This window comes from Halichoerus grypus, chromosome 1 (assembly GCF_964656455.1).
Source record: "Halichoerus grypus chromosome 1, mHalGry1.hap1.1, whole genome shotgun sequence".
Taxonomy (NCBI): domain Eukaryota; kingdom Metazoa; phylum Chordata; class Mammalia; order Carnivora; family Phocidae; genus Halichoerus; species Halichoerus grypus.
The window spans coordinates 161,062,803-161,088,319 of record NC_135712.1 but is presented as its reverse complement, the minus strand read 5'-3'; the positions used below and the strand labels follow the sequence as shown (position 1 = coordinate 161,088,319).

The window sequence follows — 25,517 nt, the reverse complement described above, 5'->3', positions numbered from 1 at the left end:
ATGGCTCTTGCAAGCAGCCGTTGTCTGGGACCAGGAGCCGGCCCCGCCCTAACCGCGGGGAGCCCTGGCGCCCGCCACAGCAGCAGGGGGGCATCTGGCCGCCGTCGGCCCCGCGAGGTCTAGGCGAAGCTGACGGCGCTTGATCAGAAGGCGGACCCGCTGTCAAGAGGGCGTTTGTAAAGGGTGGGCACTCTCGGGGACACACGCGGAGTCTTGGCCCTGAGCCGCAGCCACACCCAGCCGCTAACACAGTGCCCGTCTCCCGTGTTTTGCATGTACACTCAGCCACACCTCCTGTGAGCGCATGTGTCCGCACGGTCTCGCAGCCGGGACCCTCACCCTCTCCAGCCCCTGCGGATACACGCCAAACCAGATGAGAGCTAATTCCTTGTCAAGCGAAGAATGCACTCCATCTCTTGCAAAGGGCCTGAGCCCGTCCCGTGTGTGGCCCGAGATGGCAGAGAGCAGAACGTGGAAGACTCTGTCCTCACCCAGCTCTGCCCCAGCGAGGGAACAGTGAGTCCGTGGCCTGGGGAATCTTCGAAGAACAGCGTCTGACTCGACAGACACCCCTGGCCTCTGATTGGCAGCTTTCTAAACAGCTTTGGGGATGGAATCCTCATTTTCATTCACTACAGGTAATAAGCAGGGACGACTTACAGCAGGCTTTGCGAAATGTCTCAAAATCTTGGGAAAGTCTTATTTTTTTAGCTAGATCTCTAGTAAAGTGGGTTAAATTCAGAGAGGAAAGCTAAACTGTATTACCTTCTTAATTTAAAAAATTAAAATACCTCAGGGTTGTCAGGGCAACAACATAGAAGTATCCAGATGGAGTCCCTGATGGCCCCAGTGACCCTGTTTTTGTTCAGACTCTTACAGGGGTGTAAATAAAATCCTATTCCTTTCTTTTAGGTCTGCGTATCCCTACTAAGCAGGAAACAAGTGAGGTTTACAAAGACATCATGAAACGATAAGTGAGGCTCTGAGGTTCAGCCAACCTGCTGGATTCTTTATCGAATGCTTGAGGGGGCCGATCGGTGAGTAAAAGCAAAAGCAAGAATACATGCATTTCGTGCTTTCGGTTCTGAAAAGAACTCCCTGCACCTGCATCACAACCTGAGTAACTAGTCCTTACTTGGAGTCCAGAAAGTGTGAATTACCTTACAGAGTTTTTTAACCAAGTCTTTGTATATTTATGTAGTATCCTTCAACAAACGTGGATCATTTTATTCTGTAACTGAAGCCACCCATTCATTTTGTCTTTAAAAAGTCTGGAGTGGAGACTCGAGGGAGGGGGGCGGAATGGGGAGTTGTTTGACAAGTATCAAGTTTTAGTTTTGCAAGAACTAAGATGAAAAAGTTCTGGAGGTGGATGGTGGTGATGATTGCACAACCACTCAACACTACTCAACTGTACACTTAAAAACGCTTAAGATGGTAAATTTTATGTTATGTATATTTTATCACAATTTTTTTAAAGGTCTAGAGTGATGGTTTTCAAACCTTTTTAGTGGTAAGACCTTTTTTCCCACAAACCCTTAGACAGTACTTGGTATATGAAATAAAGTGGCTCAATCTGGTTGGACGGGAGTCTAACTGCCGCCCTTCCCTCCTTCTCCATCTCTGCCCTTTGTGGGCGATTGAAAAGCTTCAAGACTCTTTAAAAAGCCCATTTATGAAATACAGATCTAGAGCTTTAGTGGGGTATTAAAATTCAGTTTAAACAAACAAGTATGACGAAGTATCACTGAGAATATAAGGTCTGAAAAATGGAAAGAGGTACCCATTTGTGAACAGCAAGATTCAGTCTTCCCAGTCTTCCCTTTATTCTCTAAATTCAATTTCATCCCAATCAAAATTTTGGCTATAGAACCTGACATATAAGGGATGAGACTGACACCACCTCAAACTCCTTATCAATCCTCATGAGAGATTTAAGCAGAAAGCCAGATAAAGCCAGGACAGCAGCTTGGAGAGGCGTTGGTGATGCGTACAGAACCTTCCCCAGACTCTGCTTACACTGGGCATACTGCCCGAGTGGGACAGTCTCCTCTCCCAGCCCCAAGCCCCACTGAAATTACTAGGGGATTGTAAAAAAGGGATAAACCCACAAGGACCAGGTTAGTGGAGGAGACAACAGCAGGAAAGTGATGCCCACAAGCTTCTATAAGACGAAGAGTTGGGCAAAGGATCCACAGCTGTCTGAGCAGCTGAGAGAAGCCACCCCTCCCCCCGCCAGCCTGCAGAGGGAGCCCAAGGAGGGGCAGCCCCGTCGCCCCACAGAACCCCCAGGAGGCTCCACGCTCCCTTTATGCAATTGGGATATGACTTTTATTCAGAAATGAAACAAAAGAATTTTTTAAGGTCTGCAAGATGATAACACTTTACATGATTTTCAATCACGATAACAAAATTCAAATATAACAACCTGCACAAATGAGCCCAACAACACTAATGACACAATGCTCCTTCAAGCAGCAAGGGCGTACTAAAGCTGTCATATAGATCCTAAACATATTTCTATTATGCCTAGGTTACAAGCTCTTGTACAAAAGCAATCGGAATAGTTCACATCCAGGAAAAACACACAGAACCTTTAAAATAGAATGTATCCTTTTATTAAGCAACTTTGTAGAAAAACAGGATATTATAAAAAGTAAGACTTTTTCATAGCACCAACCACTTTATATTTTAAAAAGTGAACACGCAAATAGGAATTTGCTTTCATTGCTAGGTTGCACAGATTTTAACAAGATCAGATCATGGGGGAGGCTAGGGGCTGAGAACGAAGCACTGGCTGAAAATCGGGCTCAGAGCACTTGGAACCCACAGATGCCCTCCCCAACTTCCATCTTGACATGACCACCACTTTGCCCCAACCCTGCAGGAGAGAGGAGATGTGTTTTCAGAGACACCGAGAAGAGAGACTCCAGGCCTGGGACAGCAGGCAGGGCAGTGAGGTTCTGCCATCACCACCCGCCCCCAGAAGGAGACAGAAGATCCTTACTGCACAAACAGAAAGGCCTGGGAGAAAAGACCTTCAGGCACAGACATCTGAGGACGCTTCCCTAGTGGAAAGGCCAGATTGACCCCGATTACCTTATAGGAAGAAGCCCACCCATCATAGGACCCACGCATCCAGCCAGGCTCCCCAGAAGCTTTCAATATAGGGGACAGTCAGGGGTGACCAGGCTGAGGAAAGCCCCCAGCATGTTCAAAACAAACAACAGGAAAAAGGAACACTGAGCAAAGGACAGGAGAAAACTTAAAAACTTGTTTTGGGAACAGCAAAACACCCAGTGGCTCCTTGGAGTAATGAATGACTCTAGGTCTGGGGCAGAAAATGCACACTATACGCCAGAAAGCAAAGAAGCACTCAAGACCAATGGGTCATGGCAAAGAACTCAGGAGCCTGCTTGAAAGGAGTCTCAGTGTCCAGAGATGGAATAACTGGAGCATTAAAAAGAATGATGGCTTCAATGGATTAACCCACTGACTATGTTCCTTTGTAGAAGCACACACACACATATTCGGTATGTTTTTATCTTTTTTTAAGATTTTATTTGTTTAGGGGCGCGTGGGTGGCTCAGTCGTTAGGTGTCTGCCTTCGGCTCAGGTCATGGTCCCAGGGTCCTGGGATCGAGCCCCGCATCGGGCTCCCTGCTCCATGGGGAAGCCTGCTTCTCCCTCTCCCACTCCCCCTGCTTGTGTTCCCTCTCTTCACTGTGTCTCTCTCTGTCAAATAAATAAATAAAATGATTTTATTTATTTACTTGACAGAGAGATAGAGAGCACAAGTAGGCAGAGAGGCAGGCAGAGGGAAGGGAGAAGCAGGCTCCCCACTGAGCAGGGAGCCCAACGCGGGTCTCAAGCCCAGGACCCTGAAATCATGACCCAAGCTGAAGGCGGCTGCTTAACCGACTGAGGCACCCAGGTGTCCCATATATTCAATACGTTTTAATCCATCGAAGCCATTATACTTTTGTTGGCTCAAATAATCCCAGCTAGTGTATATGGAAGGGATGACTTTAACATGAAGGGTGAGCAGGAGTTAGATGGCGCCATTTTTGCAACCCCCTGATGAAATGACTGGTTCAGGCAGTGATGGTTAATAGATGGTAAAAGCATTAGGTGAAAGGCTGATGAAGAACCTTACAAGAAGGCCCGAGGTGGGCACCACCTGACCCCCTCAGATCAATCCCAACACATTAAAAGTGGGACGCCCTGCCACTATGTGCTTCCTGGCATGAGCAAAAGGTACAAATCACACCATCCCTATTCTTGCCAAGAATCCAATCGAACCACCAGTTTCCAGGAAGTACAGGGGAGAGAAAAACATGCTAAAGAACACCATCGGGGCATAATCAGCCAAACCCAAAACCTGAGAGGGGATGCCACAGGCAAATGACCCAGTTTCATCAACAAGTAAGTGGCATGAAAAAAAAATAAAAGAAGGGAATACTATTTTAGATTAAAAGAGACTTAAAAAGAGATACAAACCCAAATCTGATAACCATCAACAACAACCAAAAACAAAAATAGAAGACTTTTTTTTTGAGCAATTGGTGAATTTGCATATGGACAGATCCAGGATGACTTGGAGGAATTATGATTACTTTTATTAGGTGGGGTAATGGCATTAAGGTTCTGCTTGCCTGCTTGCTTTTAGATTCATAGTGACCAATTTGGATGAAATGCCTCCTGTCTGTGATTTGCATTAAAATACTCCAGTTGAAAAGGGGGGCGGGTAAATGCGGCCAATGTGGCAAGACTATGAGGGTTGTTGAAGGTGGGCAATGGGTACACAGGGCTGGGCCGCACTCTCTGCCTTTGTGGGTGTTTGGAAACTCTCAGAATTAAAGCAAATATCATGTATCACATATGTGATTTTTAAGTAAAAAAACAAACAAAAAACCCCCCACCGAATAAGTAAGAAAATCCATGACCGATTATCAATCCACTATGCCAAAGTTCTCCCTGAAACTGCTGAACGAGGTTATGAGTGATGAAAACTATGAGTAAAATAATTTCCAAGAACCCTTATCAGATTTATTACTTATTTCCCACATGAGCACGTATCTGTATGTATGTGTGGGCGTCAATAGCTCGATAGAGATCTATAGTTACACATGCTTATGTAATATATATCAACAGGATATATATAAAATATGCTATATATTACTCAAAAAGCAGCATAGTTCCATTTTTAAAGATTTGTAAAAGAGAGAAAAGAAGGAGGAAGTTCTTCATAGCTCCGTTTTAACACAATCACCCTTAACATTTTCATGTCCAGACCCTATTGATATTACATTAATCGTTAACACTTCTTGACTTGGGTATTCTGAATCCTTCGATGAATATAGCATCACATTTTTTAATGTTATGTTGTTTTCATGACTCTTCTGAAGTGTACTGTGTCTTTCTATGACAAATGTAGTAGATGTTGATCATAGAAGACCGAAAGTGTAGAAAGGCAAAAGGAAGACCCAGCCCTTCACTGAGAGATTGTCCTTCACCTACAACGCTCAGACATACTGTCTAAAATACTCCGCAGCGAGGGACGGCTGCCTCCCAGTTTCCCCTTGTATAGAAATAAGGCTGTCATGGATATTCCTATGCATAGAGGTTTTATTATTCTTAAGATTCGTTCCTTGAGATAGATCGCCATATGGTTTCTGTTATTTTCAGAAATGTCCACTTAGAACCGGGTCCCTTTTGTCGAATGTATACCTGAGTACGTAACAGGCTGTCAGTCCAGCCACAGTCCCATCCCACTAAATCCAAAGGTCCCTCCCAGGATTTCAGGGGGTTAAGGAACAACCGTGGAGCCCAACACCCAGGGCTCAAATCTTCTCTCTGCTGTTCACTGGATGTGCATTTGAGGCAAGTCCTTAAATTCTCTTGTGAATTCACATAGAAACCTTTCAATAAATTTCAGACTCTGCCAACTTAAGAGGCTGTAAACAGCATTCCAATAGAAGTTTCAAGATTCCAGACTCGGAAAGTGGGCAGCCTTCCCCTGTCTACTCACCCCCCACACAATGTGCCACATTTGGGTGCAGATGTGAATATAGATTTTTTTCTGACTGAAGGGTCTACAGCTTACAGTGGTCAGAGATCCAGAAAAGATCAAGAATCCCTGTCACACACGATAAGCTCAAATGTTGCCAGATGGGGTTGGAGTTTGCTGGACGAATGTTGGGTGTTAGGTGGGCCCAGGTGACCCCACGGGTTCTGACTCTGTCAGTCAGAGCCTTGCCAAGGAGCCAGCCACCAGCCCTTTGCCCTTGATGTCCACAGATCGAGTCGGTGCCTCTGCGGAGGATGGAAAACACACTTCAGGGGTAAATGGGCAAGAACCTTCAGGCCTTCTTTTTTAGGAAGAACCTAAAAACTTCTGAGACATGAAGGCCTGCCCAGGGGTGGGGTGGGCAGGCTGTGTAGACCAGTGTTCCTCAAACTGTAACATGCACCCAGATCCCTTGGGGATCTTACTCCAATCTTGAATCAGGAGCTCTGGGGTGGACACTGAGATCCTGCATTTCTAACCAGCTCCTGGATGATGCCGGGCTGTGAGCAGAAGGCTGCAGCATGCCGGCCCCACTCACCAGCTTCCAGGAGCTAACTCACCAGCCCCATGACTGCCCTCTCTCCTGGCCTCCTTTGCCAGGTCCATGTCTCCTGATGTCCCCTCAGCCCTGCACACAAACCCTCCAGCTCCCTCCTAGGTGCTGCTGACACATGCTGATGAGTAAGCGGCTTTGAACTGGGAACCTCTACGTCTGCAGCTTGTTCCTTGGGAACCGTACTGAGGCGACGGTCGCCTCGGGATGCCAGGTGCAGTCACCGCTGGGGACAGAGGCCCGAAGCACACAGCCCGGGTGTGGGAGGGATGGGACCCGTCCCGGGCTCCCTCTCAGAGCTGAGAGCTGAGGTGGGCGGGCAGCGCTGTCCTCACCACAGCCCCGAGTGGCCTGGGTCAGAGCACACACGGATGCCCAGGAAGCCCCAGTCAGGGCCAAGCCTGCCCTCTGGGCGGGGTCTGTTCTTTCCAGAAGAACAGGAGCCGACAGCAGAGATGGGACACAGCAGTCTCTGGGGCTGTGTGTATGTGTGTGGGGGGGGGGGCTCCACACACTCTGGAGGGCTCCTGGGAGCGTCTGGGAGTCAGCGTCAGGACCAGGTGGTTGTCCTTTGGGGCCGGGCCCCAACTCGGACTGTGTGTCAACAGGGGGCCCTGCTTGGAGAAGCCCAGGACACAGCGGGGAGCTGGGCCCTTTGGGTGGGTCTGGGGGGTCTGCCTGTCAGGGGAGCGGCGGGTCAGGGAACGCAGAGCCCCGTGTGGCTGGGGGTGGCGAGTGTCAGGGGAGAGCGTGGCCAGGCCGTGGACGGCGCTGACGGGCCCCTTGAGGGAGCCTGAGGGCAGCAGGGAGCCGGGCAGAGCCAAGCAAGGGGGTGACCCGGTCAGCGTGTGACCTGCTTTAGGAAGCCGGTCAGCCGGTGTGGAGCCGGATGTGGAGGCAGGAGCCAGGGCAGCTGGAGGCTGGCTGGCGTGGGGAGTGGGGAGTGGCCGCGTGGGAAAGGTGACAAGAGGGTGAGGAGAGGAGATGTGACTGGGGTGGGGCCACCCTGCATCCTGGCTTCCCTGAAGGAAGGGCTGGCGCGGTCCCTCCTCAGCTGAGCCCCTGGGTGAATGTGTGCAGGGAGCAGGGGGGAGGCGGGGTTGCAGCTTTGGGAGCCCTTAGGGGAGGGGCAGGGCCAGGCTCAGCTCTGGGACCTAGGCCCCTGGCCTCAGTTTCCCTGTTTTAAAGCCCAGGACTTTGTCCCAGGGTCAGGCAGCACCACGGTGTGGGCAGAGGCAAGAGAGGACCCTCATCACAGCCTCTGTGGGGGCGTGTGGTGGCCCGGCTCAGACCACCCACTTAGGGGTTTTTCTTCCAAGGGGCACATGCAGGCTTGGGGGCTGCCCTGCATTCAAGGACAGCAGGAAATTCAAACCGCAGGCATTTCTTCTCCCTGGAAAAGGTGATGGGAAGTGCCTGGAGCGTGGCCCCTCTGGAAGGCCCAGGCTCCAGGCCTTCATCATTCAGTCAGTGGAATTACCAGGATTCTAACCTCTGGGACAGTGTTAGAATCCCTGCAGTGTACAAGCCCAGCTGGGATCTTGCAGTGGCTTGCCGGGTCGCAGGCAGGAATTAGCGTCCCCCATCTGAGGAAACCGAGGCTGGTGGAAAACCAAGGCCCAAGGCCCAAGGTCACGCAACTAGTCACAGCTGACCTGGGATTTGGATGGAGGTTGGTCTGACTTCCACGATGTCAGTTCGTGCCAGAGCAGGGCGTGGCAGACAGAGTACAGCATGACCCGGCCATGGTGAGCAGCCGTGCCGTGCAATCCTCATCTGGCCCCCATGTCAGCATAGGCCCCCTTCTGAGAATGACCAGGAACAGACCCGAGTACCTGGGTGGGCTACGGATTCGTGGACTTCCTGGTGCCAGGGGCCCCAATCAGGCACTCTGCCTACTCTGTGCCTAAAACCATTCTCTGCCCTGGGAATACAGCAGTGAGTAGGACCAGTCTGGCCCTCGTGAGGGCTCTCCTGACTTGGAATAAAAGCTCTAACTTGTTATGGCTTCAAGGCTTGGGCAAGGAACTCCCAACCCGAGCCTATTGGCTCATCCGCAAAGAAAAGTATAGTAACACCCTCCCACAGGGTTGTAGATGAGAGATCCCAGGCCTGGTGCCATCAGTGATTCATACTCAACCTGCCTCAACTCAAACCCAGCTGAAGGAACCTAAGGCCCAGAGAAGTGCAGTAACTTGCCCAAGGTCACACGGGTATATCCCTGGCAGAGTGAGGACCCAATCCAAGCTCCTTCCTGCCCCTTAGGCATTGACTGCTTCTCAGATCCCACATTGGTCTGGGGCAGAGAAGTCTTAACAGGGCTCCCGGCAACAGAAGGGCAGTGGGCAGTGTGTAGGCCCGCCCACCCACTCTGGGCTTGGAGACTAGTCGGGGAAGCCAGCTGGGCAGGTGGAACCGTCTGTGGAGACATGGCCACCTGGGCCAGCTCTGGGCTCAAAGGTGAGAGAACCAGTCTTGGGCACCATTGGCTCTTTGCAGAAATCTGTTTAATGGTTCAGGAATGTGTACACTCTGGCTCTGCTGTTTCCATAAAGGCAACTTTTCCATGTTTCAAAAAATAGATTTGCTATAAAGATTTATGTATCATAAATAGGTAATGTGAAAAATCCCCAAATGCAAATGGCATCACTGGGCTTGGCTGAGGCCCTCCCCACAGCCCAACGGTCCAGGCCAGCAGGGTGCAGAGGGTCCCTGAGGCCCCACCCCTGGCAGCCCTCCTAGGAAAGAGTAACTGAATTCAATATGAATTAGGAGCTTCCTCTAGCTCCATGCCTGCTGCGGCCTGATGTCTTTGAACCCCGCTTCCAGGACAGGAACCCACCCCTCTGGCTTGGGAATCACGATCCGTGTCCCTTGCCTGCCCCGCTGCTAAAACACCAGCCTTCTGGTTCTTCAGCCCGTGTCACACCGGCCCCACCCAGGCCACAGACGGTGCTCTCCCCGGGCCTGCTGGCTGCCGGGATACTTCCTGGCCCTGTCCCCTGCCTCCTCTCCCACACCCTGGCCCCTGACCCCACCTGTTCCTGCTCTTGGGTAATTTATAAACAGAGGAAGAGATTAAGCTCTCTGGCCCCAGAAGCCCTGGGCCTGCTGAGGGAGGAAACAGAGGTGGGTCGTGTTCTGTCTCAGCACTTCCCCATTTTCTCTTACCCAAGTCTGGGTCCCCATGTGACAGAAGACGGAGGCCCAGGAGATAGTGAGGCCCCCACCCGACCCGGCCCTACAGACAGGCCGCCCAGCCGGCATGCGGTCAACCCCACACCAGCGTGAGGCCCTGAGCACTAGCATTTATATTTGGGGCCGAAGCTGGGAAATGGGTCTGTTTGAGCCTTGTGGGAAATGGCTCCCGCTGACAAAGAGGGGGACAAAGAACTCATTCTTGCCAGGGGGTACTAGGAGCAAGGGGCTAGCTTGGGGTGGGGCCAGTTCTCAGGGGTGTCCAGGTGGGTCATTTGTGGGACTCTAAGCGACAGGAATAAAGGCTGGGTGAGTGCGGGGAGGGTGGGAAGGGAGCGGCCTGGACAGAGGGTGCTCCTGGGGCACAAGGTGCTGGGGAAAAGCCAGGGCAGAGCTGTGGAGGCCTTGGACATCCAGGCTGAGCATGGACCGTATCCCAAGGGCCCCAGGCACCCTGGAAGGTGAGGGGGCAGCATCAGTGTGACCTTTTGCCACTGCCACGCTGACTGCAGCAGGAGGGTGCCTCGGGCTGCAGAGGCTAGAAGCCCAGGGGCCAAGGAGGTCCAGGAGGCGTCCAGGGGAGGCCAGGGCCTGTCCAGAGCACAGGGGCGGGGGGCAGCGTGGAGGTGGGATCCCAGCACTGCGGTAGGGTGGAGAGAGTGAGGAGCCTAAGACAACCCCTGGATTTCTAAGCTAAACCCCTGGCGGCCATGGTGCCTGGAGGATGGGGTGGCAGGAGACCACTCAGCCCAGTGTTCTGGACACCTTGGAACTAAGAAAGACAGGAAAGGGAAGTGTTTTCGTGGTTGCTGGGTGAGCCAAAGGCTGCCAGTGGGCAGAAACCTCCCTGGTCCTGGCTGGGCTGGCTGCTCCCTTCTCTTCTCTGCCAAGCCTCTGCAAGGTTTCAGGCCTCCAACCCCGGGGTCTGGAGGAGGAGGGGGATGGTTTGGAGTCCAGACCCCTGTCACCAGCCAGCTGCCTGTTGCTGGGCCTGCCCTGGAGCCTCCTGGCAGTCCAGGGTGTCCCTGTGAAGGAGATGGAATGGAATGGCCTCCCGCGTTCCCTAGCCATCCCAGCCCTAAGGCAGAGAGGGACAACAGGTAACAATGGGTAGGGTCTGTACCTGGGCTCAGTGGGAACTGAGGCTGCAAGTCATTCATGGGGGGCGGGGGGGGGGGGTTAGGCCCAGGCCTGTGCTCCAAGACCCCCTGCATCCCCGCCACCGCCCCCCAAAGCAGCAGGTCTCTGCAAGGTCAGGCTTCATGAGATTTCTCTTCCAGCTTGGGCCCAGGTTGAATGCCCAGCTCTGCCCAAACATCAGCCCCTAGCAGAGGTCATGGGGCTGGAGGACCTTTGCCCTTGGCTTGAATGTGCCTCAGTCATAGGCACGTTCTACTTGCAGGTAGAGCCCAGGCACTGCAGTGGAGGGGCCCGGCAGACACCAGTTCTCCCTGCCAGCAGCTGGGCCCCAGGCCCCACTCACCCCACCGGCAAGGCCAGTGAGGAAGGAAGCCAAGTGGCCTTCTTGCTCCCAGGTCCCACCCCACCCGGCCACCAGTGGGCTGGTTCCCCTCAGTGCAGGCCCCTGCTCAGTAGCTCCTGGTCCAACCAGGTCAACATCCTTCCTCTCCAGAACCAGGCTCAGCTGTCCCAGGGCTGCCTCCCTGCCCAAAAGGGAGTCCCCAGCCCTGCCTGTCTCGGTCTCAGCCAGGGAAGCCCTCCGTGCCCGACGCTGCTTCACCAGACTGCTGTGGGTCTGGCTGCTGCAGAAGGTCTGGCTTCTGGCTCTGCAGACGGGCCTGCCTGGGCGAGGGTGTGACACAGGCCAAAGGGGAAGTGCAAGGCAAGGGAAGTCAGCTGGAGGCCTGTGGCCCACCGCTGGGGCCAGGGCTGGGCCAGGGGCGCTGTCTGGGCTCCACCTCCATGGTGTGGCCTTGCCCATGGCTCTGACAGCAGTGTATTTCCTGGAGCCCCACATGGAGGGGGGCCTAAGGGGCTAGCCTGGGCTGACACGGAGGGCCTGGGTGGTACAGGAAGATCACCTGCCTCCCCCAGCTCCATCCCTGTGATCCCCTGAACTACCCCCAGAGGACGGTGTGCTTCCAAGAGCCCCGGTGATGCCAGCGCCCGCCTGCCTTCAAACCTCAGCATGCAGCACACGCCGAGGCTGTTAAGGGCGGGTGGGCCCAGGAGGATGAAACGGCCAGAGCCAGGACTGTTGGGGCCTTGTCTTCTTCTTTCGGGAAACCGTAAGCTGGACTGGAAACAGTGGGGGAGCTGTTGCTCTGAAGGTGGCAGGAGGGGCTTCTGCACAGGTCAGACTAGGTGCCCTGAGGGTCCCTCTCAGACCTTAGCCTCAGGGACTTCAGCTTTTACTTTTCCCTTAAATGTCCACATTCCTATCTCATTCCCCCCAAACCCCAGATTCTGAGAGCCGGTGCTGAAGAATCAGCTGGTTTTGCAACCCGAGTGGCAAAACTTTGGGCCCCAGGCCAGCAGACAGTCCCTGCTTGGCTGTGGGCCATGACCCCCTACTTGTGCCGATGAAAACAAGAAGCTACATGGAAAACCAGAAAACTTGAGAGGTCTTGCTAAGGCAGCAAGCCAAGCCCCAAGCTATCTGCGAGCTTAGAGCTGGCAGTGAAGAAAGGAAGAAGGCTCCTCGCCAGGAAGGAGTTAGGGCTTCCCCGGGGCTGTGCTCAGGAACCGAGTCTGTCGGGCTGGTTGCTCTCACTCTCTGGGGCTATGCACAGAGGCCCTGGAATGACCCAGAAGAACCCAAGGCACCAGCCACGTCCCTGGAGGGCAGCAACCTGCCACCACAGCGGCAGCAAGACGCCAAGGTGGGAAATGGCCAGAACCAGTACGTGCGGCGCCGGGGAGGCACATCCCGGCCCCTCTCCCGCTGTGGTCCAGCCGGGCAGGCACCGCGAAGGACGCGGAGGGGACAGCCACCGGCTGGCAGGATGGGCCCCACGCTCTACACCCTCTATGACACCAGGTCTCCCTCAGAAGGTACCCCGCTTCTTCCTTCCTCGAAGATAGCTTTCCCATCAAGTACCCAGGCCACGGAATGGATAATTCCAGGACTTTATCCAGCTGCTCTAGAATCACTGGCGCCATGGCTGGCCAGCTCTGGAGGGGTGGGCCCGGCAGGCCAGAGAGAGAGAGAGGAGGTGGGAGGCCCCTGCCTGCCTGCCCTGCACCCCGTCAGCAGCCACAGCCCCAGCTCTCTCCGACGTCCTTGCTATCCAGCTGGATGTGGTCGGTGCCCTTCTCACTGAGCAGAGGGCCGCCGTGCCTGACCACCAGCTCCGTGGCCACCCTCACGAAGGCCTCCTCCACGTTGCTCGAGTCCTTGGCAGACGTCTCGATGGCGCACAGGATATCGTAGTGCTCCGCCAGGCTCTGCGCCTCGGCCAGTGGGACCTCGCGGAGCTCGCCCAGGTCCGACTTGTTCCCTGCAGGGAAAGGCCGGGTGCGGCTTGGTGACGCCCGCAGGCACCAGCAAGCCCTGGCCCACCCAGCAGGGCCAAGCTGGGGGATGCCCTGCCAGCCACCGCGCCCTGCCCACCGCCAACGAACACCATTTGGCATGGCCATCTCGCTTTCTTTTTAAGGAAAAAAAAAAAAAGACCTTTTTAAATTTTAAAGTGCTTATTCTAACCTTTCGTCCCTGCTTTTTTTTTTTCCTCTTTATTCTCTTTGCCAGAGGCTCGTGTATTTTATTGCTTCTTCCCAACAAGTAGGAGCATTAGAGTTTGGCCAAGAGCACTTTAGAGCTGCGAGCAACTTCAGCTCCCTTTCCCTTGCTGTGTGACCCTCAGTAAGTCACTTCACCCCTGAGTCTTGGTCCCCCATCTCTGATGCCACCTTCGCGACAGGGGGGACCGGATGGGCAGGAAAACAGCTGGCCCGCGGCGGCGTGAACAGGGAGAACTAGCGCTGTGAGGTCTGTTCTTTGCTAACATCTTGTTATGCTTATTATTTATTCTCTCCTATTTTCCTCTGGAATTCTCTTATTCACTGTGAGATCATGGTTTTCGATTATTTTGCTTTTCTGCGCAGAAGAGCACAGACTACCAGCTGACCTGAGAGCACACTTCTGGCTTCTTCTACAAGGTGTCAGACGTTTCATTATGTTCCCAAAAAATCTGGTCAACGGCTCCTTGACCCAATTTCTAGAAGAATTCTTCTAAGTCTCTAAACGGTTGACTTTTGTAATGTGACTATATAGGGAGGACAGAAAAAAAGATAACCGTCTAGAAAGATCTAAACTGTCTTTGGTAGTCTTAAATGATGCAGTAACCAATTTCAATGTGGGGAGCTTATTTGGATCCTGCTTTCAACAAACTGAAAAAAAAAGTATGTGTGCTATTTAGGAGCAATGATAAATCTGAACGCTGATCAGCTACTTGATTATATTAAGAATTTTCAGATGTGGGGCGCCTGGGTGGCTCAGTCGTTGAGCGTCTTGCCTTCAGCTCAGGTCATGATCCCAGGGTCCTGGGATCGGGCCCCACATCGGGCTCCCTGCTCAGCAGAGAGCCTGCTTCTCCCTTTCCCTCTGCCTGCCACTCTGCCTACTTGTGCTGTCTCTCTGTCAAATAAATAAATTTAAAAAAAATCTTTAAAAAAAAAAAAAACTTTTCAGATGTGAAAATGGTCTTGTTGTTAGGTACTTTTTAAGTGTTTGTATCTTTTATAGATTCATGCTGGAATATTTACAGATGAAATAGTTACTGTGCTGGGATTCGCCCCAAAGCAAGACAAGGGAGGGGAAGAGATGAGGGTAGAGAAACTGGCCATAAGTTGCTCATAGCTGAAGCTGGGGGATGAATATCCAGGGTTCACTGCACTATTCTATTTTTTGTATTTGTATAAAATGCTCTATGGCAGAATGTTTTACTTTAAATGTCCTGGATAAGAGGGAAGCGTAAGGCCGGGTAAGGTGAACTCCACTCCTGCCTGGGGAGTCCAGCTCCGCTAAGCGCGTCCCCCTCCCAGGCCAGGCAGGCTGGGTGGAACCAAGCACCACCCTTTCCCCAGCCGGAGCTATAGCCAAGCCCCATCTGTACAATCTCGTCTTGGAAGAATCAGCCTGACGGCTGGAATGAGGACTCCAGGGACCACACAAATGGTCCAAAGCGTCTTAAGCCCAGGTCTGGAAAGTTGATTTAGGAGGAAAAGGGAAAATGGAGGTAAGAGCAACAATGGTTCTCAAAGTGGGGTCTCTGGGCCACAAACATGGCGCCTCCTGGGAACCTGTGAGAAATGCACATTCACGGGCCCCACCCAGCCCTCCTGAATCAGACGTGGTGCCTGGCATCTGTGCTTTCACAAACTTCAGAGTGATGGGGAAGCACAGAGATGGTGGAGAAGGCCTGCTCTGCAGTGTGGTGTGACAGCAAGTCACCAAATGACGATTGGCAGAGCTCAAGTTTCCTATTTATATGCTCACAGGCTGTGTGGACTGGGATAAATTACTTTACTTTTCTGAGCCTGAGCTCCAGCCCCTGACAAACAAGGAGTAGCCAGGGTTATGGGAACTAAATCCAATGACACCACTGTTACCCACTGTGGGGATACACGGTAACTACAAAGCGAATGTTAGCTCCTTTCTTCCTCCCTCGAATTCTAATTTTGAATATAATTGTGTAAGTGATTGGCAGGATCATATTTGGAAGATCACAGTTCAAGTTCTGGCTCCCTTCCTGCCTGGCCAAGTTCAGCTTCTCTCTGTGCTCCACTTGCCTTCTGTTTAAAAAGGAGAAAGACGGGGCGCTTGGGTGGCTCAGTCGTTAACCGTCTGCCTTCGGCTCAGGTCATGATCCCAGGGTCCTGGGATTGAGCCCCACATCGGGATCCCTGCTCCGCGGGGAGGCTGCTTCTCCCTCTCCCTCTGCCTGCCTCTCTGCCTACTTGTTCTCTCTCTCTCTATCTCTCTGTCAAATAAATAAATAAAATCTTTAAAAAATAAATAAATAAATAAAAAGGAGAAAGAGACTAGGACAGACCGAGAGACAGATCCGTGACCCCAAGGCACCCTGCTGGACCTGCCCCGTGCCCCCAGCTCACCGATCAGCAGCTGCACGATGTTAGAGCCTGCGTACTTCCTCACATCCTCGATCCAGTGAGGCACTGACAGAAAGGAGCTCCTCTTCGTGATGTCGTAAGCGAGGATGGCCCCGTTGGCACTGCGGTAGTAGCTCTGGGTGATGGTGCGGAATCGCTCCTGGCCAGCCGTGTCCCAGATCTGCAGCTAAAGAAATAGGGGGCCTCCCGTGAACCTGGTGGTGTGACCACGCACAGGGGATAGGCAGGGCAATCCCACAGACCCACGCCCAAAGTGATGGTTCCACTGGGCAGGCCACCAGCCTGCACCTAGGCAGGAATCATGCAAGAGGGGCTAGAAGGTGGACAGAGAGAGAAGGACTTCTGCACCCTTAGGAAACAACTCAGTGGCCCAACTTTGAGGGGGACAGGAGGATGCAGAGGGAAGGTGGGGAGCCCTCATCTCTGCTCGCTAGAGTCCCCAGGGAAAGGTGGTAAGGGGACATTCTGCACTGCAGCAGGAAGTACATTTGACCCAGGGTCCTCCTTGTGCCCTCTCTCCCCTACACACTGGGCTCACTGCTGGCAACAGTGAACCAGAAGAGCTCCAGCAGCTCACAGTTCCAGGTGTGCTATGATGCTGGCTGTGTGTGCATGTCCTGTGCCTTCCCCTCTCTGGGCCTGTACATGCACCGCTACACCCAGCTGTGTGGAAGGTTCCTCCAGCATTACGGTTCTCTACTCCTGCCTCAGTGATGCCTGGGAAGATGCTCACAACCTGGTGATGAGGGGGCCTGGCCTGTGGCAGTGAGGGCCCGGAGGAGGCAGTGGATAGGGTCCTCCCGTGGGGCCTTTACCAGCAGCTGGCCCAGCTTGGCCAAAGGCAAGAAACTTGGGGTCTTTCCTTGCCATGTCTTCACTTAGCAAACACCCATTGGTGCCCACTGCCAAGCCCTTCTGGACACTGACCATGGAGGAGAGGTGTCCGTGTGTAGCAGGAGCTCCCCTGGTTTCTGTAGAAGCAGCAGTCTGCCATGACAGATGCCAGATAGGGCAGGGGGAGGGGCTGTACCCGGAGAAGACCTGGACCTTCACTGTGCCCGGGCTGGGAGGTGGAGGTCACCAGCTCTGGGCCTGGGAGAGATGGGCTGTCGGGGGCCATCAGAGTGGGCAGATGCCAGGGCTCTTGGGGGCTCAGGGTTTGTCTTCTCTGCTCCACAAATCACAGGTTCTTGGGGCTCTCTGAAGATGAACACGAGCCTTCGATCTCCACCAAGCTGTGGGTCCATCCATCCTCCTTCACTGGCACAAGCACTCTGGGAGCCTCTTTATCTACTTCACAAGGTGTGGGAGGACCCCTCGTCTGTTCAGGATAGGGAAAAACCCCAGAGGCCTTAGACAGTTCCTGAGGGCAGAGCTGTGGAGGTGACCACCTCTTCCCTAAGCCCCACCGACAGAAGTCTGAGTTAACAAACTCTGGGCCACCACATGCCAAATGGAACCCTCCGGTCCTGAGACCTCCTATTTACTCCTTCATAAAAGGCTCCAAGGAAACCGGGTGTCTGCTAGTTTATGCATGGGGTGAAGCGAAAGGCATGAACTCTGGCAATACACAAACCTGGAATTCAGATAACCAAGAAACTCATCTCCATACCCCAGAGGAGGGCACATAAGACAGAGGCCAAACGAACATAGAAAAAAAGGTGACTTGAATGAAACAAAAACTATGCAGAGGCAAATTTTTGTTTACCAAAAACAAACATCAGTATTTTCAGAGATAGGAAAAGATCTGTAAAACAATAATAGAATACTATTTCTTTAAAAAAAAAAAAAGTTGAGGGAGTATTCAGGAAAAAGAAAATAGAGAGGCGCAACTCTTGATCTTAGGGTTGTGGGTTCAAGTCCCATACTGGGTGTAGAGATTACTTAAAAATAAAATCTTAAAAAAAAAAGAGCTTTTGATAATTAAAAATATAACATCAATGAAAAATTCAACCTAAGGGTTGTAAGATAAAGTTCAAGAAATCCCTCCAAAATAAAGAAATACAAAGAGATGGAATAGAGAGGGAAAAAAAATTGTAGAGCCAGCCTAGGAGGTCCAATTGGGGATAGTAAGCATTTCAGAAGAAAAAGAACAGTAAAATCAAGGGGAGGAAATCAAAGAAAAACTTCAAGAACACTCCTTCTGTGTTGAAAGAGCCCACTAAGTAGCCACACAATGGAGGAAAACAGACCCCCACAAAATACACCGCATGGGAATTCTACAACAATGGGGAAGAAAAAAAGGTCCTAAAAGCTTCCAGAGAGGAAAAGAAAAAGAAAAAACAGGTTTTAACATTAAAGTTTTACAAAATCCACATGGCATTAGATAGTCAATGAAAAAAATGCCTAACATAATAGGATAGAAAATTATTTCCAACATAGAATTTTCTACCCAATTAACCATCAGTCAAGTGTGATGGTTTAATAAACATTTTCAGATACACAGGCCTCAAAAAATTTATCTTCCTGCCACCCTTTCTCAGGAAGCTACTGGCGGTTCCTCTAACTAAAGCAATCAACCAAAAATAAGATGTGGGATCCCGAAAACAGAAGTCCACTCAAAAGAGAGGCAAAGGGAACCTCAAGATGGTGGTTGAGGGAGATCCCAAGGCAACAGCTGAGCAGCAAGCCTAGACATCAACCCATCTGCAGCAGGCCACGGGGCTCCAGGAGCAACTTCCAGCTCTGGCAGAGTAATTACTGGCAGATGAGCCCTCCCTCCACAAACAACCATTAGACTGAGAAAAATATGGGAGGTTGCTGTTTTCAAGATGTAAACAACAAGCAGCACGAGAAATAATCCTGAAAGATGCAAAACTCGTAAGATGCGCCTCCCGATCACCACAACTCTCTCTACCCGGGGATGGCTTCCTGACTGCCAGACAATGGGCTAGAATCCAAGCAAAGCACAGTGGTCCCACATGGCCAGGAGGCAAATATCAGAGTCTGGAGCAGCTGATGGGACTGGAATGAGGAGCGATGCAGGGGTGGGAAAGCCTAACGTCTGGGTGTGCTGTGGGAAGTCTTTGGAGACTCCTTCCCTGGGGGCTCCATGCATAGGGTGGGACTACCAGAATTTTACCAGAGAGTGACTCCTACAGGGTTGAGAAAAGACCAGAGATAGAGGCTGAGCAGTGCTAGGGGGATGCTAAAGTTCCGACCCAGTCACAGTGAAGAGGCTTCCCTAGCACCTTGTTAGAAACCCAGATTCTTTCCTGAGACATCAGAAAGGCTGTCACCTACAAGTGAAGACCATGACTAAACAAAGGCCTCCAAAAACCTGCCCTAACAAAGCCTAAAACCAAGCCCCAACACGAGTCTCAGGTTTGGAGGCTGACTTCTGTCAAGTCAGAGAGGCTAGAGAAACATCCTTGGGACTTCCACCTATCTGCCCTAACAAAACATAAAAGCAAGCCTACACAGGTTCAAGGTGATCGGCCAGCAAACTGAATTGACTATTAGGACATGAATCAATGGGGGTGCCTGGGTGGCTCAATCTGTTAAGCATCTGCCTTCGGCTCAGGTCATGATCTCCAGGTCCTGGGATGGAGCCCCGCATTGGGCTTCCTGCTCAGTAGGGAGTCTGCTTCTTTCTCTCTCACCCTCTGCCTCTCCCCACTGTTTGTTCTCTCTCTCTCTCAAATAAATAAATAAAATCTAAAAAAAAAGGGCGCCTGGGTGGCTCAGTTGGTTAAGCGACTGCCTTCTGCTCAGGTCGTGATCCTGGAGTCTCAGGATCGAGTCCCGCATCGGGCTCCCTGCTCAGCAGGGAGTCTGCTTCTCCCTCTGACCCTCCTTCCTCTCATGCTCTCTGTCTCTCATTCTCTCTCTCTCAAATAAAATAAATAAAATCTTTAAAAAAAAAAAAAAAAGGACATGAATGAATGCTCTTCAAAAGAACAGAACAGAATCCAGAGTCTCAATAAGGCATCAATCAGGGGCGCCTGGGTGGCTCAGTCGTTGGGCGCCTGCCTTCAGCTCAGGTCATGATCCCAGCGTCCTGGGATCGAGCCCCGCATCGGGCTCTCTGATCCGCACGAGGCCTGCTTCTCCCTCTCCCACTCCCCCCACTTGTGTTCCTGCTCTCGCTATCTCTCTCTCTCTGTCAAATAAATAAATAAAATCTTTAAAAAAAAAAAAAATAAGGCATCAACCACTATTTCCAGTATACAATCAAAAATTCCTAAACATGCAGAAAACCAAAAAACAAAAAACCCTAAGAAAATTTGATCCACAAAGAAAAAAAGCCAATAGAAAATGATACCAAAATGATCCAAATATTGGATTTTAGTAGGCAAAAATATTAAAGCAGTTATTTTAAGTATGACCAGAGAATTAAAGGAAAATATGATCACAATGAGTAGGCAAATAAGGAATTTCAGCACAGAAATGGAAATTATTTTTTTAAAACATACAAAAAAGAGTCAAAATTCTAGAGCTTAAAAGTACAATAAGTGAAGTTCTATGAGCTGAGCTTGCAAAACGGAGATGGCACAAACACACAAAAATCTGAACCTGAAGAAAAATCAGTAGAAAGTATTCCCTCTGAAGAACAAAGAGAAAAAAAATATTGAAGAAAAAGCAAGAGAGGTACAGGGACATGCAGGACAACATCAGACAGTTCCATATTGACATAATTGCAGTCCCAGAAGGAGAAAATGGTGAGAATGTGGCAGAACTAATGATTGAAAATTGCAAATTTAATGAAAATATCAATTTAATGATCCAAATAACTCAGCAAAACCCAAGCAGAAGAAATACAAAATATACCATGGGAGACTACAGCCAAACTGATGAAAACAACGGTAAAAGAGAAAACTTTTAAAGGAGTCAGAGAAAAAGACATATACAGGGTAACAGTAACAAGTGACAAGTGACTTCTCACCAGAAATAATGGATGTCAAAAGACAATGCTGAAAAGAAAAGGAAAAAAAAAAAGTACTGAAAGAAAAAACCTTTCAACACCAAAGTCTCTAACCAGGAAAAAAATCTCTCTCAAAAATGAGAGTGAAATAAAGATAATTTCAGACAAATGAAAGTAGAATCTCCCTGGAAGACCTGCACAACAAGAAATGCTAAAAGATGTTCTCCAGGCTGAAGAGGAATGATACTAAATGGAAACGCTGATGTACACAAGGAATGAGAAGCACCAGAAATGGTAAATAGGTAGGTATATCTAAAATATTGGGGCGCCTGGGTGGCTCATGGGGCGCCTGGGTGGCTCAGTCGTTGAGCGTCTGCCTTCGGCTCAGGTCATGATCCCAGGGTCCTGGGATCGAGCCCCGCATCGGGCTCCCTGCTCGGCAGGAAGCCTCCTTCTCCCTCTCCCACTCCCCCTGCTTGTGTTCCCTCTCTAGCTGTCTCTATGTCTGTCAAATAAATAAATAAAATCTTTAAAAAAAAAAAAAAAATAAAATAAAATAAAATATGATTTTTGTTTCTTGTAATTGCCATATAAGACAACTGACTGGAAAACTATAAAGAATGACTGTAAGGTGGGATTTATAATGTATTAGAAATAAAAAGTATGACAATAATAGCGCACCAAAAAAAGACGGCAGTTAAATGAAATTATACTGTTGTAAGGTGACTACACTTGTGAGGTGTCAGATGTAAAGTGAGAAATGAGAAGTGTGAAGTGTCAGTTGTAACACATGAAGTGATACAAAACTGACTCTAAAGAGACTTTATAAGTTAAGGATGCATAGTTAGCCCTTCATCTGGTAAGAGAAATAAGCAGGTCAATAGAGGAAATAAAGTGGTATTCTTAAAAAAAAATTTTCAACAAAACCAAAAGAAAGTAGGAAAGGAACAAAGGAATAAAAAACAGAAGAGGCAAATAGAAAACAAGGAGCAAATGGTAGATTTAAACTCAAACAGATCAATAATTACATTAAATATAAATGGACCAAACATTCCGAGTAAAAGCCATAGCTTGTCAGACTGGAAAAAAGGCAAGACTATATGCTATCTACCTGAGATGCACCTTAAATATAAAGACACAAATAGGTAGCCCATAAAAAAATGAAATATATAAAGTACATGTAAAGAGTAAGCATAAGAAGGTATGACAGTTATAGAATATGAAAGTAGGCTTCCAAACAAAGAATTACAAGAGATAAAGAGACATTTCATAATGATAAGAGGCAATTATCAGAAAGACATAATGATACTAAATATGTATCCACTTAATTACAGAGTTTAAATTTCATGAAGTTAAAACTGACATAACTAAAAGGAGAAACAAATCCACAATCGTAGTTGGAGACTTTACCACCTCTTTCTCAGTAATTGATACAGTAAGTAGACCAAAAAAAAAAAAAAAAAAATCAGTGTGGATAAAGAATATCTAAACAACACTACTGATCAAATTGACATTTCTAGAACACTACACCCAACATTGCAGATCAGCACTTTTTTTTTCAAGTGGACCCAGAATATTCACCAAGGTAAACCATACATATGCTGGGCCTCAAATAAGTCTCAATAAATTTCAAAAGGCTGAATTCTTGTAGATTATTACTCTAACCACACACACACACACACACACACACAAAAAAAAAACACTAAAGTAGAAAACAAGAAAGCTCTGAGAGAGATTTCTTCAAGAAGACGGAACTGAGAGGTGCCTGGGTGGCTCAGTCAGTTAAACATCTGACTTCGGCTCAGGTCATGATCTCCTGGTCCTGGGATCAGGCTGTGTCAGGCTCCCCACTCAGTGGAGAGCCTACTTCTCTTTCTTCCTCTCCCTCTACCCCTCCCCGCCACTCGTGGTCTCTCTCATGCTCTCTCGCTCGCTCTCTCTTGCAAATAAATAAATAACATATTAAAAAAAAAGAAGAAGAAGAAGACAGAGCTGAGAGAAGCATATTGAGAGGCATATATTGAGAGGCAAGGTATACAAATATGTTGGACAGATGGGGAGGAAAGCTATATCAATTAGGATCTTCTCTAATTGGGGAGATGAATTAATGGTAAATACATAGACACCTAAGCAAAACAAAGATGATTACTACTTCCAGGAAAAACTGGTGAACATGGTAAATGAAAAATAATGGCAGTACATTAATGGCTTAGCAGTGAACAGCACTTACTAATCATAACGTATTCATTCAATCATTTAAATAAGAACTTACTAAACACCGGCTATGTGTTCCAGATACTAGAATGGAGATACCAGGGCCAACAAAACAGATGCAAATTCCTATCCTCAAGCTTACAGTCTGGTGCAAGAGACGAATGCTAAGTAAGATCCTAAGTAATAAGGATTTATAATTATTATAAAATATATGTATTTATACATACATATATAATATAAAAATATTTATTATAAAGTAAATAATAAAAATAATAAGTATGCTAGATAGTGATAAGAGGGGAAAAAATGAGCAGGGGAAGAAATTATAAAGCACGTGAAGAATGAAGATTTAGATAGGACAGCCACAGAAGGCCTCATTGAGATAATTGTTGGTAATAATCTGGAGAGGGGTGCCTGGCTGGCTCAGTTGGTGGAGCGTGCGAGTCTTGATCTCGGGGTCATAGGTTCAAGCCCCAGGCTGTGTGTAAAAATTACTTAAAAATAAAATCTTTTAAAAAAATAAATATACAGGGGCGCCTGGCTGGCTCTGTCAGAAGAGTGTATAACTCTCGATCTTGGGGTGGTGAGATCAAGCCCCATGCTTGGTATAGAGATTACTAAAAAATAAAAGAAATTCTCTTTTATTTATTTATTTATTTAGTTTTAAGATTTTATTTATTTATTTGACAGAGAGAGACAGAGCGAGAGAGGGAACACAAGCAGGGGGAGTGGGAAAGGGAGAAGCAGGCTTCCCGCGGAGCAGGGAGCCCAATGCAGGGCTCGATCCCAGGACTCTGGGATCATGACCTGAGCCGAAGGCAGATGCTTAATGACTGAGCCACCCAGGCGCCCCAAGAAATTCTCTTTTAAAAAAATAAATAAATAAAAAATAAAGATGTGGAGAAAGTTCGCTAACTATGCAAATGTCTGGGAGACAAGCATTCCAGGAATAGAGAAGAGCAAGTGCAAAGGCCGTGAGGCAGACACAAAGCAAGCAAGAAGACTGGGGTGTTTGGAGCAGAGTACAAAGGGAAAGGGTAATAAGAGATGACAGAGAAGTATCAAGGGGCCCAGATCACGCAGTGCCTTCTAGATCATAGTAAGAAATCTGGACTTCATTCTGAGTCAAAGTGGGAAGCCATGGGAGTTTTGAGCCAATCAGGCTTACTTTTTAACAGGATCTCTCTGGTTGCTGTACTGAGAAGAGATCAAAAGAGGTCAAAGACAGAAACAGGGAGACAAGTCAGGAGGCAATGGCCATAATCCAGGTAAAAGACAGTGGTTGGACCAGGGTGGTAACAGTGGAGGAAGGGAGAAGTGAGCAAATTCAGAATACACTCTGGGAAGAGAGCTGAAAGGAATGTAATTATGATCTAATCACTATTGCCACACAACTCTACTGGGAGGATGCAAAGTGTGTACGTGTACGATGGGGGCTGGGGGGAGCACTGAGAGTTAGTTAACCATCACCTTCCAAAGTCAGAAGTCAACAAACTATGCCTATAACTGGGGGGGAAAGGCGGATGGGTTGCAATATAAGCAAAAGAAATAGAAAAATCCCATCAGCTGTAAAAGAGCTGGAAGTGATTACCCCTGGAGGCTGGAGGTGGGGGTATCAGGAGACCTTTTTGTAACAAGCCTTGTTGAACCTAATGACTCTTTAAACCATACACATATGTAACTCTAATAAAAATTAAAAACTAAATTAAAAACCAACAAAATAGCTCCAGATTAAGGTATCTAGGTCAACCAATTGGTGAAATTTGGGCAGCAATGGAGGAGATATTTCTGGAAAGTAGGTCCTTCCCATGACTGGTAATATTCTCATCCTACTCTCCCGCATTAGAGGAAGGGAATGAAAAGAGCAGTGTCAGTGCTCCGAGGTCCAACAGGCCTGAGATTGTAAACCAGTTCCATCACTTTCCAGCATAGTGTCTCTGAGCTACAACTTAATTCAGTTTCCCATCTGTTTAAAAAAAAAAAAAAAAGGTACAGTAAGGGCCAAATAATAGATTCAGTGTGTACGGTGTCTAACATAGAGAAGGTGCTGGATAAGTGCATCCATTTAGGGGCACCTGGGTGGCTCAGTCAGTTAAGCGGCTGCCTTCAGCTCAGGTCATGATCTCGGGGTCCTGGGATGGAGCCCCGCATTGGGCTCCCAGCTTGGCAGGGAGCCTGCTTCTCCCTCTCTCTCTGCCTGCCTCTCCCCGTGCTTGTGCTCTCTATCAAATAAATAAATAAAGTCTTTAAAAAAAAAAAAGCATCCATTTAACAATATTTACTGCGCTAGTACAATTTTTGGCTAGTGTTTTAAATATAAGAAAGGAGCTTTAATGTGAGGTAGAATATATAAAATGCCCAAAGAAAATCTATATCAGGCTGTGTGCATGGGTCATTGATTTCTTCGTCTACTATGTACTGCATTTCTGCCATGGGCCAGCCTTTGTTCAAGAGCTGGGGAGATTGCAGGGAATAAAACAAAAACAGAGCTCACATCCCAGCAAAAGAAGACAGACAAGAAT

The 25,517-nt window shown here is 49.0% G+C and overlaps 1 protein-coding gene across 4 annotated transcripts in view; it reads right to left on the bottom strand.

The window, feature by feature from the left end:
- Nucleotides 1–25,517, bottom strand: part of RAB43 (RAB43, member RAS oncogene family) — a 56,775-nt gene that overhangs the window by 10,918 nt on the left and 20,340 nt on the right. The window contains exons 2-3 of one of the 4 annotated variants that reach the window (XM_036099705.2): nucleotides 15,900–16,083; nucleotides 9,109–13,282 (exon numbers count right to left, since the gene is read on the bottom strand). In XM_036099705.2, the coding sequence (XP_035955598.1) occupies nucleotides 13,032–13,282; nucleotides 15,900–16,083 (435 nt within the window). In that variant the 3' untranslated portion in view covers nucleotides 9,109–13,031. Of the gene's footprint in view, nucleotides 1–9,108; nucleotides 13,283–15,899; nucleotides 16,084–25,517 lie in introns of those variants that run through there. The other 3 variants (XM_078074531.1, XM_078074537.1, XM_078074545.1) reach the window with 3 other exon arrangements.